General features: G+C 54.7%; 1 protein-coding gene across 3 annotated transcripts in view; it reads right to left on the reverse strand.

Annotated features, from left to right (window-relative positions):
• The window catches only part of SDK2 (sidekick cell adhesion molecule 2), a 233,674-nt gene that overhangs the window by 61,171 nt on the left and 158,665 nt on the right, over positions 1-13,838 (reverse strand). For all 3 annotated transcript variants that reach the window (XM_081270316.1, XM_081270315.1, XM_081270314.1), the window contains exons 9-15: positions 12,300-12,494; positions 11,587-11,703; positions 9,971-10,138; positions 8,915-9,017; positions 2,003-2,179; positions 1,392-1,528; positions 737-884 (exon numbers count right to left, since the gene is read on the reverse strand). In XM_081270316.1, the coding sequence (XP_081126442.1) occupies positions 737-884; positions 1,392-1,528; positions 2,003-2,179; positions 8,915-9,017; positions 9,971-10,138; positions 11,587-11,703; positions 12,300-12,494 (1,045 nt within the window). The remainder of the gene's footprint in view (positions 1-736; positions 885-1,391; positions 1,529-2,002; positions 2,180-8,914; positions 9,018-9,970; positions 10,139-11,586; positions 11,704-12,299; positions 12,495-13,838) is intronic.

A 13,838-nucleotide genomic window follows, 5' to 3' on the forward strand; every position in this document is an offset into this window, starting at 1 on the left:
CCGTGCTGGGCTGGCACCTGTCAGGGCCTGTTCTTGTTAGTGTCATGCCCCCACCCCATGGGGGTATCACTTGAGTGAACGTCAGAGACTTGAGCCATGCAAACCCACAGAGCTTGACATCAGCCAGGGGTCTCTTCATAGGCACCCAGAGTGTTCTTTGAAGAGCCTGGGGCTCAGCTCTGGTGCGTGTGATCTGTGTCACAAATCACATGAATGAGTCTGGTCTGTCCCATGACATTGACATCTTTCTCAGTGAGGTGACTGTTTGTCCTTCGGGGTGGCATGGGGTAGGATTTCTTCCACGTGAACGGGTATCACTGTGTGGGGCTTTGATAGGGACCACCTGTTGTTTTGATTCAAACTCATCAAAGCTTTCCTGGTCCCTCCCTGCTCTGGTGCGATGAGAGGTGTTGGGCAAGGAATACCTGTGGGACCCTGCCCCCCTCTGGAGCTCTGTGCCCCTTTAACATGGCTGCAGCCCCCGGGGCTGGGGAGCAGAATGAGGGAGTCTCGGGACCCGCAGAGAGCGAGCGCGGGCTTAGGGAAGTCTCTGCCTGGGGCGGCTCACGGTGTCCTCACGCCACCCTCGGTGGTCATCATGAGTGGCACCACCCCATCCCACCCAGGGGGAGCAGAGAGGAGCTGACCCAGGAGCTGTCCCTGGTGGGCAGTCGGCAGCCCGGGGAGCCCTGCCCCGTGGAGTCCAGCAGGACCGCAGGGACACCCTCTCCCTCACCTCTCTGTGTCCTTGCTGAACTGTCCTTTGCCCACGTCGTTCACGGCACAAAGTCGGAACTGGTAGGAGCGCGCGGGGACCAGGCCCTTGACCATCACGGAGGTGGCTTCTGGATCCACGCTGGCCAGGAGTATGGTCCAGGGGGCATCTACAGGGAGAGAGTGGGGCGCAGATGGGCATCTCGGGGGACCAGACTCGTGTCCTCCCTTCCTTCCTAGCAGGGTCCGGCCTCATTCTGGCCTGCAGAGGAGTGAGGGCCTCCCTGCTGGTCCAGCAGCCGCCCACGAGGTCATCGTTCTGGGTCCCATTAGCCCAGTATTCCCTGGGGCTGGAGGGGGCTGCGAGGAACAAGGGCTCACAGGATTGGGACGCCCTTGCAGAACGCCACACGGGTCACACCTGCTCATTTTGAAGTGAGCAGCTGGGAGAAGAAAGATAAGAATAAAAGCCATCACCCCTGTGGACTGTCCTGTGCACCATCTCAGTCACTGTCACCCTGACTCAGGAAGAAGCCACTGTTCCCTTTGCAGGGGAGAAGGACCTACGGCCCCAGAGCCAGCCGCGGGGAGCCAGGCCAGAGCCACGTGTGTGAGGCCCCAGCCCCCCGCTGGCCTGGGCTGCTGTGGAGGGCGCAGGAGGGCCACGGGGACCTTACTGTTCTCGGACATCTCCAGGACGTAGCGGAGGAGCGGGCTGTTGCCGTCGAAGGGCTTGGCCCACGTCAGGTTGATGGCCCTCCTCTCCACGGTGCTGAGTGTGGCCACGGGGTGCTCGGGGGCGTGGGGCAGTTGCCTGCAAGACAGATGTGTGCAGAGGCCTGACTGGCCTCAAACTCACCAAGGCTTTCCTGGACCCTCCCCGCTCTGGTGCGATGAGAGGTGTTGGGCAAGGACACCTGTGGGACCCTGCACCCCTCTGGAGCTCTGTGCCCCTTTAACATGGCTGCAGCCCTGAGTGGCCCATGGTCAGGTGACAGGGCCGCGCAGACTTGCGTTGGGTGGCCCTGCATTTCCACGACACCTCGTGCTCAGAGGGAGAGCGTGGCCTCAGGGCCGTCCAGTGGGTGGGGGCCTTCTCTCTGGGGCCCAGTGCTCTGAGCCTCGCCAGACGCCTGCTCTTGACCAGGGCCTCGCTGAGCTGAGGGAATGGCCTGGAGGACACAGGCTGGTCCTGTGTCCTCACTAAAGGGAGTGGGTTGGCTCTGGCCTCCCCGCCGCCATGTCTGCATGTCCCTTGTCCCACGGCACGGGGGAGGGCCGTCCTTACCTGACACGGAGGTGGGCACTGCGGGAGTCATTGCCACCGGCTGACAGCACCCGGCAGGTGTACGTGCCAATGTCCCCTGACCAGGTCTGCGAGATGTGCAGGGAGCCGTTCTTGTCGAGGCGGATGCGGGGGTTGCTCTCCATGGCCAGGGTGGCCCCGTCCTTCTCCCACACGTACCTGAGGGCAGGAGGTGCCAGTAAGGAGGGGGAGAGGGGTGGGCCCTGGGAGCCCATCCCAAATCTGTCCTGGAAAGACAGTGCCAGCGGGGTGGGGACCATCCCAGGCTGCAGGGGTTCCTCCGGGTCTGGTGGGGCTCGGGCAGGACAGAGCGAGGCCCCAAGCCCCTCATTCCTGCGGCTGCCGGGCACTGCAAACTGAAGTCATTATTGGTCATTTACACCTTGGGTTCAGGTCTGGGTCAAAGCATTGTTGCTTTTGGCCAGAGGCCATTGCAAAACACGCAGCACAAAAGAGCCAGCAGAAGGGACGCTTCTGCAGAGGGGAAAAGATCACCACTGGAAAAGGAATTAGAGTTCCCACATAGACTGCATTTTGGAATTAGTTTTATGAGGGGGATCATTAGATCAATGCATCACTGTGACAAATTGACTTCAGTGTCCAAAAAATCACTTTAGCTTCGGTCAGTCGGTACAAAGGGGAACTTGAGAAATTACACACGGGCCCGGGCCTGACAGTAAGAAATATCTCCTCTGGAGTTGTCCTAGAGGAAATACAGCCATTACTGTCCCCGTCAACACACTTGGAGGGCCAGCTCTGAGGGGGCAGGATGCTGCGCTGTCCCCCCAGGGAAGGTTGGCATGAGGGATCACCCGGGGCTCGGGATGGTGGGCATGGGGGGCTAGAAGTGTCCAGAGTTGGAGAATGTAAGATCGCTAGAGAGAGCGCGCCTGCAATATTTTAAACCAAGTCTAAAAAGAGAAATCAACCGAGAAGTGGAAAGTAGAGATAAGAAAAAAAAAAAGTGAAGGATAAAGGAAAAGGACAAAAGAAACTTGAAGGTTTCCTAGGGCCAGGGAATGATGATGAACCCATAAATGACCTTCTAGACTCCTCTCCCTGTGTGCATGGACAGGTGGTGTCCGGCAGAGGGACAGTTCCAGAGTCAGACCCCCGGGTCAAGGGCTGCCTCGGCCACGCATCAGCTTTGTGACCTTGGGCAAGTTTCCTTAACCTTGCTGGGCCTCGGTTTCTCACCTGGAATATGTGGGAACTAAAGCCACCCCCCTCACAGGGTGGCCCTAGGATGCGGAGCCATAAAACACTCAGTGCTGCTGGAAACATGCAGGAGGTCAGTAAAAGTCAAACATCAATATTTTTACTGACACAGCAAATTTGCATCAATGATTTCTAGTGATCCTTCCAGCCATCCATTTTTCCATCCACCCATATATCCATCCATCCATCCATCTATCCATCCATCCAAGCTTGCTTTTATCCATCCATCCATCCATCCATCCATCCATCCATCCATCCATCCGGAATTCCACCCACCCTTCCATCCAACCACCCATCTGTCATCTGAGCTTCAATCCGTTTATCCTATTTTTAAAGCTACCTTGTCCACTCAGCAAAATATCACCTGCTCCTTTGGCTGTGACAATTTCACCACGCTTTTTTAAACCAGAGGAGGGTGTTTTCACACGACCCCTGTCATTGAGCTGATGTCCTCTCATTGAGCGTACAGTTTGGCTCCTTTTCTTCAGAGGCTGTAGTTAATGCTGTGAGGGACATCCTTAATGGCAAAATATGCACATGTCTCCCAAATCCCTTCCTCAAGGACAAATTACCAGCAATGAAATTGCTCAGTTAATTCTCAAGGCTTTCACTACCTAGTTACAAACTGACAACAGTAATAACCTTCCATTCATCTCTTTATCTAGAAAAGAATCCTCCTTGTCAGCAATCCAGGGATGGGCAGAGGTTTCCTTAAAAGCAAATCTAGTTGCAGAGAGTGATTGCTGCTTAGGAAACAACCTGGGGCGGCAGACTCTCTTTGCATCAGAATGTGGCATGTCAGGAGGCATAGATCACTGACTGCAAAGGATTTGTGCCAAGTCACTGAACTTAAATCTAATGAGGAATTCAGGGGAGAGAAGAACAAGTGAGCACATGTGAAAGTAGTTAGCCCAGAATATGGAATCCACAGTGGGGTCAGCAAACTTCGGCCCACCATTTGTTTGTGTAAATAAAGCTTTATTGCAACACTCATGTCCATTTGTTGACATGTTGTCTAGCTCTGCTTCTGGGGTTATGACGAAGTTCCTACAGCTCTCAAAGCCTAAAATAGTTACTCTCTGTCTGACCCTTTGCAGAAAGAGTTTGCTGACCTGTCTTATAGAACCTGGTTACTCCAACAAATAGATTACATGAAAGCAGAATGAGAACAAAAACAAAAAGACAAAAATAAAAGGAAGGAGACCTATCAACAACTGGTGCTGGAACAACTGGACAAACAACATGCAACAACAACAAAAGAATGACTCTAACCACAGAGCTGACCTTACCCCCTTCACAAACATTAACTCAAAACGGATCACACAGGAGATGCCAACCTCTAAAACTCCCAGAAGATAACAGAGAGAATCTAGGTGCCCCGGGGTTTGGTGCTGACTTTTTGGACCAGAGGCATGATCCATGGAAGAAATAATTGGTAAACTGGGTTAAAATTAAAAAATTCAAAATTAATTAGATATTTAAAAATGAGAAAAAATTAGAAATGAACAATTTCTGCTCTTTGATAGTGTCAAGAGAGAAAAAAAGGGAGAAACTGCAGACGGGGAGGAAATATTTGCATGAGCAGCACTGATAGAGCACTGCTGTCCAAAATATACGGAGAACTCCTAACCATAAGACAGTGGTCAACCCGATTATGACGGACAGCCTCCAAGAAGACACGGAGGATAAACAACGCACGGGAAGGTGCCCCAGCAGAGCCAGCAGGGAAATGCAAATTATCACAAGAGCGAGCTCCACCACCCAGCTGCAGGAACAGCAGACCCCAGAACATGGCTCCATGTGTGGCGGGGGACTCACTTGCTGCTGGTGGGAGTGTGAAATGATGCCACCCCTTTGGAAAACAGTCCTGGTGGCATTTTACAAAACTAAGCATATTCTTACCAGGAATTTCCATAAATAAAGGTTAAAAAAAAAACAAGACAACCCCCAAGTCTATGGAACTCAGATGGGGCAGAAATTTTCCAAAATAATCTGCAATTATGTAATTGCTGTTAAAAAATTTTGATGAGGGCTTTAGAGGCCCTCTTAGCCTTATATAATAATAGTCCTCAGAAAATCAAAGACATGTAAAAATATTCAGTTACAAGGACGTTCATAATGAGATTTCCTCATATTAGCAAACATTTAGAAATAATGCAAATACCCAGGACTAAGGAACGCGTAACAGAAATCACACTCCAGCCATACAACGAACTCCTGAATACTTGAGAAATTGAGTTGATAAAAAATATTTATTGTCGTGGGACCAGGTTCTTGAGAAAAAAGCCGAGGAAAAGTGTGTTGCTGGTTGTTAATGGTACCCAAGTGGTGCATGCAGGCCTGTGACCCCGGGGACTCAGGAGGTTGAGCAGGAGGATGGCAAGTTCAAGGCCAGCCTCAGCAACTTACAAGTCCTGTCACAAAAGATAAAAACAACTGGGGACGGAGCATGGCGACAGAGCACTTTCCTAGCATGTGCAAGGGCCTGGGTTCAGTGCCTGGGACCCCCAAAGATGTAAAAAGAAAAGCAGCCAAGCATGACTACAGTTACGTCTAATTAAAAGGAACTGATAATACTACTTTCCCCCTTCTCTGTCTCAGTTCATCTGCATTTTCTATGTTTGCTCCCTACAATTTGTTGTATAATTAATTTTTTTTTTTTTGTTTTTTGGGAGGCACTTTGGAAGAACTCTCAGTGTAAGGAGGCTGGCCTCAGAAGTTGCCCAGGTGGGCTCTGGGAGAGGAGGCGGCAGAGGGAGCTGGCCAGCAGAGCAAGGACCTGTTTGCATGACCAGGGCTTGGAACGTGTGTCCTAAACAATGACGGCCGCTGGGTTTTGGGGTTTTCCATTTGTGACGCCTCACCCTGGGGTGCATGGAGAAGGAAGTGAGAGCGTTCCTTGAGGAAGAACAGGGGGTTCTGAGAACTCGGCTGTCATCATCAGCACAGATTATTTCTAAAGACACAATTAAGAGAAAGCAGTAGATGTGGGGGCATCCACCGGCCTAGATGTCCCATTAGACACAGGTGCAGGGTCAGGCCTGGGTGGAAGGAAATGTTGGATGGGTGTACCTGGGGGACATTCAGGTCCACCATCCACGCCCATGGTGCCCCTGGGTGCTCCAAGGACGCTCTGCTCCACACAGACCTGTTTGCATGTCACTCAACTTTATGTCCCCTGGAGGAGATCCTTAAGCTGGGGAACCTTGACTCAGGACCAATGGGGTCCTTGGTGTACGTGACAGAAAAGAGTTTTAGCAGGCACCAGAGACAGGGACAGATTTATTTAGGAAAGCAGATACATATTCAAGAGAGAATGCAGGCATCTCCAGAGGGAAAGGCAGCCTAAAAATATTTATTATATAATAAAAATATTAATATTAATAATGGTTAAAAGTGGATTGTTCCAGTTTGGTCTGAATCTGGGGCCAGATACCAAATAGAAGCATTTCTTTCTAGAATGGTCTTGGAGGATTTCATGCTGAAGCCTGCACCTGCCCAGCCCCTCGAGCCTGGAACCTGGCTTGATTCTGAGCATGGATCACTCAGGGTCGAGTGGCCCCACGTTGCTGACATTTGATTGTTCACATCCTTTCTGCTCAGGGGACCCTGTTGAGTTTTGCAGCTTTGCAGCTAGAATAGGAGTTTTTTTTTTTGTTTGTTTGTTTCTTTTTTTTTTTTTATGGTGAGACAGAGTCTTGCTAAATTGCCCAGGCTGACCTCCAACTTGAGATCCTTCTGACTCAGCCTCCTGAGTATCTGGGATTACACGTGTGGGGCACTGTGCCCAACTGGAACAGGGGTTTCAATCCTGGGGATATGATAAGAATTGTCTGGGGAGCTTTAAAAATGCTATTTTTTTTAAAAAAATAGCCATTGAGCTATTAAGATTTATCTCCAGAAGATGGAGGGCCATATTCCCACCATCTAAACAAGATGTGCTGGGAGAGGAGGTGAAGGCTGTCTTTGGGTATCGACTCTGCCACTTGTAGGGTGGGTGGTGGTGGTGAAGGATCAATTTTGCTCTCTCCTCCCATCTTAAAAGGATTGTCCTGGCTGATTAATTTCATTCCAGGTGAGGACCCCCTTCTGTAAACTGGAGCAGGGACTCACCACCTGGAGGTTGCTGGGGGGGTCCCAAGAGGGTGGGTCTACAAAACTATTGCTCGAGAGCTTTGAATCCCTTCATGCATCAAGAATTATGTAGAGAATGGGCTGGGGTGGTGGCTCAGGGTAGAGCCCTTGCCTAGCACGTGTGAGGCACTAGGTTAGATTCTCAGTGCCACATAGGAATAAATGAATAAAATAAAGGTCCATCAACAATTTAAAAAACATTTTACAAAAGAATTATTTGTAGAGAAGGAGCAAAATATGCAAGTCACATAGGAGTTGATGACATTTTTATCAATAAATCTGAACTGTTACCAAATTAACGTAACTTCTTGTTATTATAGTTCTTCAATTAATGGAAGCTAAAAATAGAGAAGGTGCTACGTGTGACATCATATCCTTGTCTGAGACTCACAGCAGGATTCTATGTGGCTTCTCTCTGAGGACCTTTTCACAGCTAGTATATTAATTGTTTAAAGAAAAATCTAATAAACCCAGAAATGAAGACAGCCTGGTCCATGGTCTCACTCCGCGTTGGGTTTCCCCTCTGGGGCCGCCATGCGCCCTCGGAGAAGCGGTGCTGGTCAAAGCCAGAGCTCCCTGAACCTCTGGCCCCAGGATCTGGCTTCCTGAGGCCGTGAAGACCCTCCTGGCTCTCTGGCCGCCAGATGGCGCCCCAGGACGCGGCAGCCTGGTGGAGCCAGGGAGACCATTTCTCCAGGTCCCTCCCATCGGGGTACCAGTGGCTTCCCAGGACACTGCTCACTGAGCAGAGAAGGCACTGATGGGAACCTTCATTTCTAAGGAAGCAGATTCATCTGGAGCTCAGGGGAGAGAGCCCAGTGCTCTGTCCTCCTGGTTTCAGTGCATGAAACCTTCGGGGGGTGGCCCAGGTGTCACCCTTCCAAGCCCGGGAGGGGTCCTGACTTTTGCATCCCTTCTTGGCTGCTTCAGTCCACAGCTGACCATCCCCACCTCTTCCAAAGCAGGACTGAGCCCTGCAGGCCAGGGTCCCGGCTTTCCCATGGTCAGGATGACCTCAGTCTGGCACCTCCCCGTCCCTGCTCCCTTGGAGGGTCCCCCCAGGGGTCGACTCCTGCCTCAGCCCTATGTCTGCCTCTGCGTCTTCCTACCCAGACCCCTCTGCTGGGGATTCTAACATAAGGTGAGCAGACCCTCCGGGGCTTCAATGAACCAGGCCACGTCACGTTGGCCAGAGGGACTAAAAGTCGGGGCACTTCAGGGAGGTGCCGGCAGGGATGTCGCAGACCACGGAGGGCAGCTGAGCCTTCCTCCTCCCCATCCACCTGTCCTCTCCTCCTCCTCCCTTCCTATTCCACTCCTGTTTCTACTCCCTTCCTCTTTTTCCCCCCCGCTGTGGACACTGCCTGAACTCAGTGCAAGGCAGCCCGTGCCTGGGTGTGTATTTAGAAGTCTGCACACCCCAACCCTGTAAGTGGCCCCAGACACGATGCCCACCCTAAGCCTTGCCACTGCCCGGCTACATGCTGTCCCCTCAGCTCTGACCTCCCTCCTTCCTGGGGCAGGCCACAGTGGAGCACCTACCTGATGGTCACTCGGGGGTCGTGTGTGGCTCCGCACATCATGGAGGCCTGGGTTCCCTTGATGACGCTCTGGTCCTGGGGAGGCTTGGTGATGCGGGTCCGGGCTAAAAGACAGCAGAGACGGCGTGTGACCCCAAGGGCACAGGCGTGTGGAAGGGCACTGTTCGGGATCCGTGGCTTAGTGGCTGGAGGCTAAGCAGATGCAGGCAGGTCGGGCACCTGGACAGCTGTGCTGCGGGGGAGTCCCAGGGCTTCAAAGGAACAATGTGCTTCCAAGATGAGGCGACTCTTGGAAGCCACGTTCACAGAGGGGCTCATTTAACTTTGCTCACAAATCATCTAAGGGACAGAGAAACAGAAACCTCAGGTGGTCAGGGCCTCAGGCCCAGCCTGTCAGTGGCCCGCCAGGGTGAGATGGGTCTGTGGTGTCCAGTTTAGGGCTGCACCCCAGGTCCCCGCTGGGTCTGTGCATGTAGCCCACAGGCACGTGAGTCTTGGGCATGGGTCCCAAGTTGGAGGGTGGCTTGCAAAGTCCCCTTACACTAGGGGTCAGCATGCTGCAGGCTGCAGGCCAAGCCAGCAGGTGGCCCAGGAGGTCGATAAGCTCTTCCTGGAACCCGGCCACGCCCACTGGGTTAGGTACCGTCTGCGGCAGCTCTCTGGACATCAGGGAGGTTACAGGGGCAGCTGGGATGGAGACCGTCTGGCCCACAAAGCCCCAAATATTTCCTATTTGGTCCTTTACGGAAAAAAGTCTGCTGGTTTCTGCCCTCAAGTATGTGAAGGCAGCTCTCTTCCACCCCAGCTCAGCCAAGCATGGCCCCCACTCTCCAGCCTGTGGCCTCATTGGTAGAACCTTCATTCATCTCCTGGTCCCTGGCCTCTGAATTAACTCTTCACTGTCTGTCTGATAGGAAGGGCCCTGGCTGGGACAGAGATGCCGGCGTGGAGACACTGCCACTGTGTGAGTCCCGTAGGTGTCCCTGTGTTGCGGGCACCCGCAGGGGTGCGCACGGTCATGCACAGACCTGTAGGCCCTCCGGCTGTGGACACTCACCCCACACCACCAGGTCTGCGGAGGCCTCGTCGACACCCCGAGAGTTGGTCGCCAAACAGGTGTAGGTCCCCGCGTCGGAGATGTGCGTGGGGCTGATGAGCAGGCTGCCCGACTCCAGCAGCGTGAAGCGGGGCAGCTGGACAGAGCCGCTGGCCAAGATGCGCTCCCCTGGGGGTGACACAGCGGGTGGGCTCAGCCTGCAGCTCCCAGCCCTGCAGTGGCACATCCCCCAAGCCTCCTTGCTCCAGGTGGCCTTGGGCAGACACCTCGCTCTGGAGATGCTACAAGGGCTAGGAGCAGGGGCCTGCACAGGGCCCCGGGCTACAGGGTGGCACCTGCGGCCCACCCTCCTGCCGCGTCTTCACTGCCACACTATCTGTCCTTGGCTGGAGAAGGCCATACACTGTCTCCCGATGGTGGTGAGGGGCAGCTGGGCACAGCCTCCCACAGCTGGCACCTGGGCCAGATGTGGGGGCAGGAGGGTTGGGGAGACAGGTGACAAGTTGGTGATGACATCCTGCCACAGGATGTGTTTGGAGAGAGTCACCTTTAGGGGAGCAGAGGACAGTGATGGATGGGAGGGGCAAGGAGCAGGGAAGGGACAGAGAGAGACATGGAGTGGGACACACAGCCCCTGTCAGACTGACCTGCAGGGGCACTCAGGGGGCCCGGTGCCTGGCCTGGGGTGGGGTGGGGGTTCTGGGCAGAGAGGGAGGTGGGGGGGAGAGATAAAAAGAAAAAGGGGTGGGGGGAGCCCGAGAGCATGCACAGGTGAGTGCAGGATGGCCTGGAGTACAGTTTCTGTCCCTTTATTTTAGAGAACACCCCGCCTGTCCCCATGTAAGTATAGTTGGGTATGTCCATGTGCCCACGTGGGCAGGCACCTGAACCAGCTGTGTGCTGGGTGGCTGTGCCACATCCACCTACAAGTACTTAGTGGGCGCCTGCTGCATGCCAGACTATCCTAGGCCCTGGGGAGACAGGTGCAGAGCATGGGGTGGGTGCTGGGGACAGGGCCCGGAGTCCTGTGAGAAGGTCCACCTGAGCAGGGCTGGTGTGTGCATGTGTGTGTGCATATAACGAGTGTGTGTGTGCACATGTGTGCATGCCTCTGCAGCAAGAGGTTGAGGCTGTGGGTGCCCAGAGGGGAGGAGGAGGGGCACAAGGCAGATGGACATAGTGGACACTGGGGCATTGTGGCCCAGCCATCTGGGACCCCTGAGCTGCCTGGGAGGAGGGACAGCACAGCGCCCATGGCAACAATGTAACTATCAAACACTGCCATTCGCCGGCTGACACTGCTTCCAGCACAACACGGGCCACGCATGACACTATCACCTGGTCTTCAGAGCACCCGTGTACTCATGTCATCGTGCCCAGTCCACAGAGGGGCCCCCTGAAGCTTGGAACGAGTTACTGATTCATGTGGAGACGGGACCTGGCCTGAGGCCCAGCGAGGCAGCCTACGGAGCACTCTGAAGTGAGAGGTGCCCTGTTCACGCAGGGCACAGCCTCTACACTGTCAGGGGACCCCACGTGGCTGGCTCCATAACCCAGTTCTGAGGACCCTCCTAGAGATCACACAGCCCCACCTTCTGGAGGTCTGCTCCATGTACCTTTCTGCCAAGTGATAGCGGGCCGGGGGGCTCCCGAGGTCTCACACGTCAGCACCACGGACATGCCGTCGATCACGGTGCTGTCCAGGGGGCCCCTGGTGATGTTGGGGGCGATACCTGTAGACAGAGACAGTAAAGTCTTCAGCCACACCGGGAGGAGCCCAGCCGGGAAGGGGGCAGGGCTTTGGTGAGGTTCCAGTGTGGGGAAGAGGGCTGGAGAGCCTAGGCCTCCCTGGGCCACTGCCATGTGGGGGGACACACCTCTCCTGGGCTCTTGGGCCTCTGTTTAGGGGACCTAGAGAGCAGTTCACACCCTGGTGACAAGGCAAACGGGATGAACCTCCATTGGACATGAGTGGAGGCTCCCAGCTGAGGACTGTCTCTGCGCTGGTTCTCCTCCTCAGAAGCCAGAGCAGGTCCTCTCCCCAGCTCAGGGGACGTGGGGTCAGCAGAAAGCCCAGAGCTGGGACCTGGATCCAAAGCACCTTCTCTCCCAGAGGCACTGCAGCCACCCTTGGCTCCAGGCCATGAGGGGACCCCGAGGGCCGTGGGCTTCCCCCGAGTGCTCTCTCCGTCTGCAGAAGCTGTGGGCATAACTGGACTTCACCCCCCAGGCTGCAGCGCAAGGTGCCTTCTGGGATCCCATGGCACGCCGCTCTCTCGAGGCCCTGGCTGGGGCAGGGTCAGGGACAGGATGGGAGAGGCCCACTCACTGGTGACGGCCAGGTAGGTGGAGGTCTGCACCTCGCCAGCCGCGTTGCGGGCGAAGCACTGGAACATGCCGGTGTCGTCAGGCACCAGGCCGCTGATCTGCAGGCCCCCGTCACCATGTTGCCGGAAGCGGGGCAGCTTCTCCACCTCTACCACCGCAGCGTCCTTGTACCAGGTGATGGACGGCGGCGGCACACCTGTGGGTCAGGGGGCGGAGTCAGTGCCTCCTGCTCCCTCCCTCACCACCTGGGGGCTGCTGGGCAGAGGCCAGGCTGAAGTGGGCAAGGGGGTCCTGGTGTCTTGGCCTATAGAACCTTCCCAGAGGCGTCACTTTGGGTTCTAGAGAAGGGAAGGATGCTACCTGAGTGGCAGTTCTCAAATCATTTGGATGTAGTCGGGATTTTAGGAAAATGAAAAGATTGGTTTATCAGGAACAGTCTACTTTGGAAATGGTGGATTGGACAAATGGATTTTTAAACATTTTTTTTTTACTGCAATATTTAGCAGAGACTTATGTCTCTGAGCACCTCCACGTTGAGGTTGGGTTCCCAAACCCACCTGAGCACAGAGCCCGTGTGGAGGGCAGGAGAGGGCTGTGTCCCTCCAGAGGCCCCTGGGGGTGGACGGGCTTCCCTTGTGTTGGTCCCAGAGGGCTCTTCCCCCAAGGCATCCCCATCCCACCCTCCCTCTCTCTGCGTCTCTGCTCAAATAGCCTCCTCAGAGGAGCACCCCACAGCTTCCGCGCCCCCAGGCCTGGTGTTCCTGGAACCCCACCGAGACAGAGGGGGCTCCTCCATTCCAAGACGCACATTCATCCCCTCTGCGAAGTCCCGGAGACCAGGAGGTGTCTGGCATTGACAGCCTTGTTTCTTTCTTAGTGGTTCATAAAATCATGGGGCATCTTACAACTCGTGGCACTTTAGATGGGATGAAATACGGTGTCTTTGTTTATAGCTTTGCTCATCTCCTTCGCAAGAATGTAAGTTCTAGAATAACCCGGAGTTGGCTGTTTGGCTCATTCTGTAAACCCCACCCCCTGCCCTGAGAACAATCCTGGCCCATGGAAAGCCCCCCCCCCCCCCATAGATATTCTTTGCCTGGGAGAGTGGCCCCTCCAGGGAGGCTCCTTCCTGCTGGGGCGACACTCTGCCCTGTGACGGGTATTTGGCCATGTCCGCTGGTCCACAGTTTTCTCTCTATCCCCTGGCTCTGCCCTGGCCGTGGGCTCTTTCAGCCCAGCTGCCGGAGGAGGGAGAGCCAGGATGGGAAAATGGAAATCCTCCCGGAGCCTCGAACAGGGAGCTGGGGGTGGGGGTGAGGGGTGCGGGGGTGACCAGCACAGGCCCCAGCAGTGGGCGGGGCTCCGGGACCCATCTCAAGTGAGAGGAGCCCCGGCCTGCTAGTTCTGAAGTTAGGATGATTTGGCATTGTCTACAACTCTCAAATTACGGGCAATTTGGATCTGTCACCTGTGCTGAAATTACGGTAATTTGGGTTCATTTGTAACCCTCAAGTTATGATGACACGGGTTGATTTCCAGC

This window comes from Spermophilus citellus (genome assembly GCF_964194105.1).
Source record: "Spermophilus citellus genome assembly, chromosome: 17".
NCBI classification, from domain to species: Eukaryota; Metazoa; Chordata; class Mammalia; order Rodentia; family Sciuridae; genus Spermophilus; species Spermophilus citellus.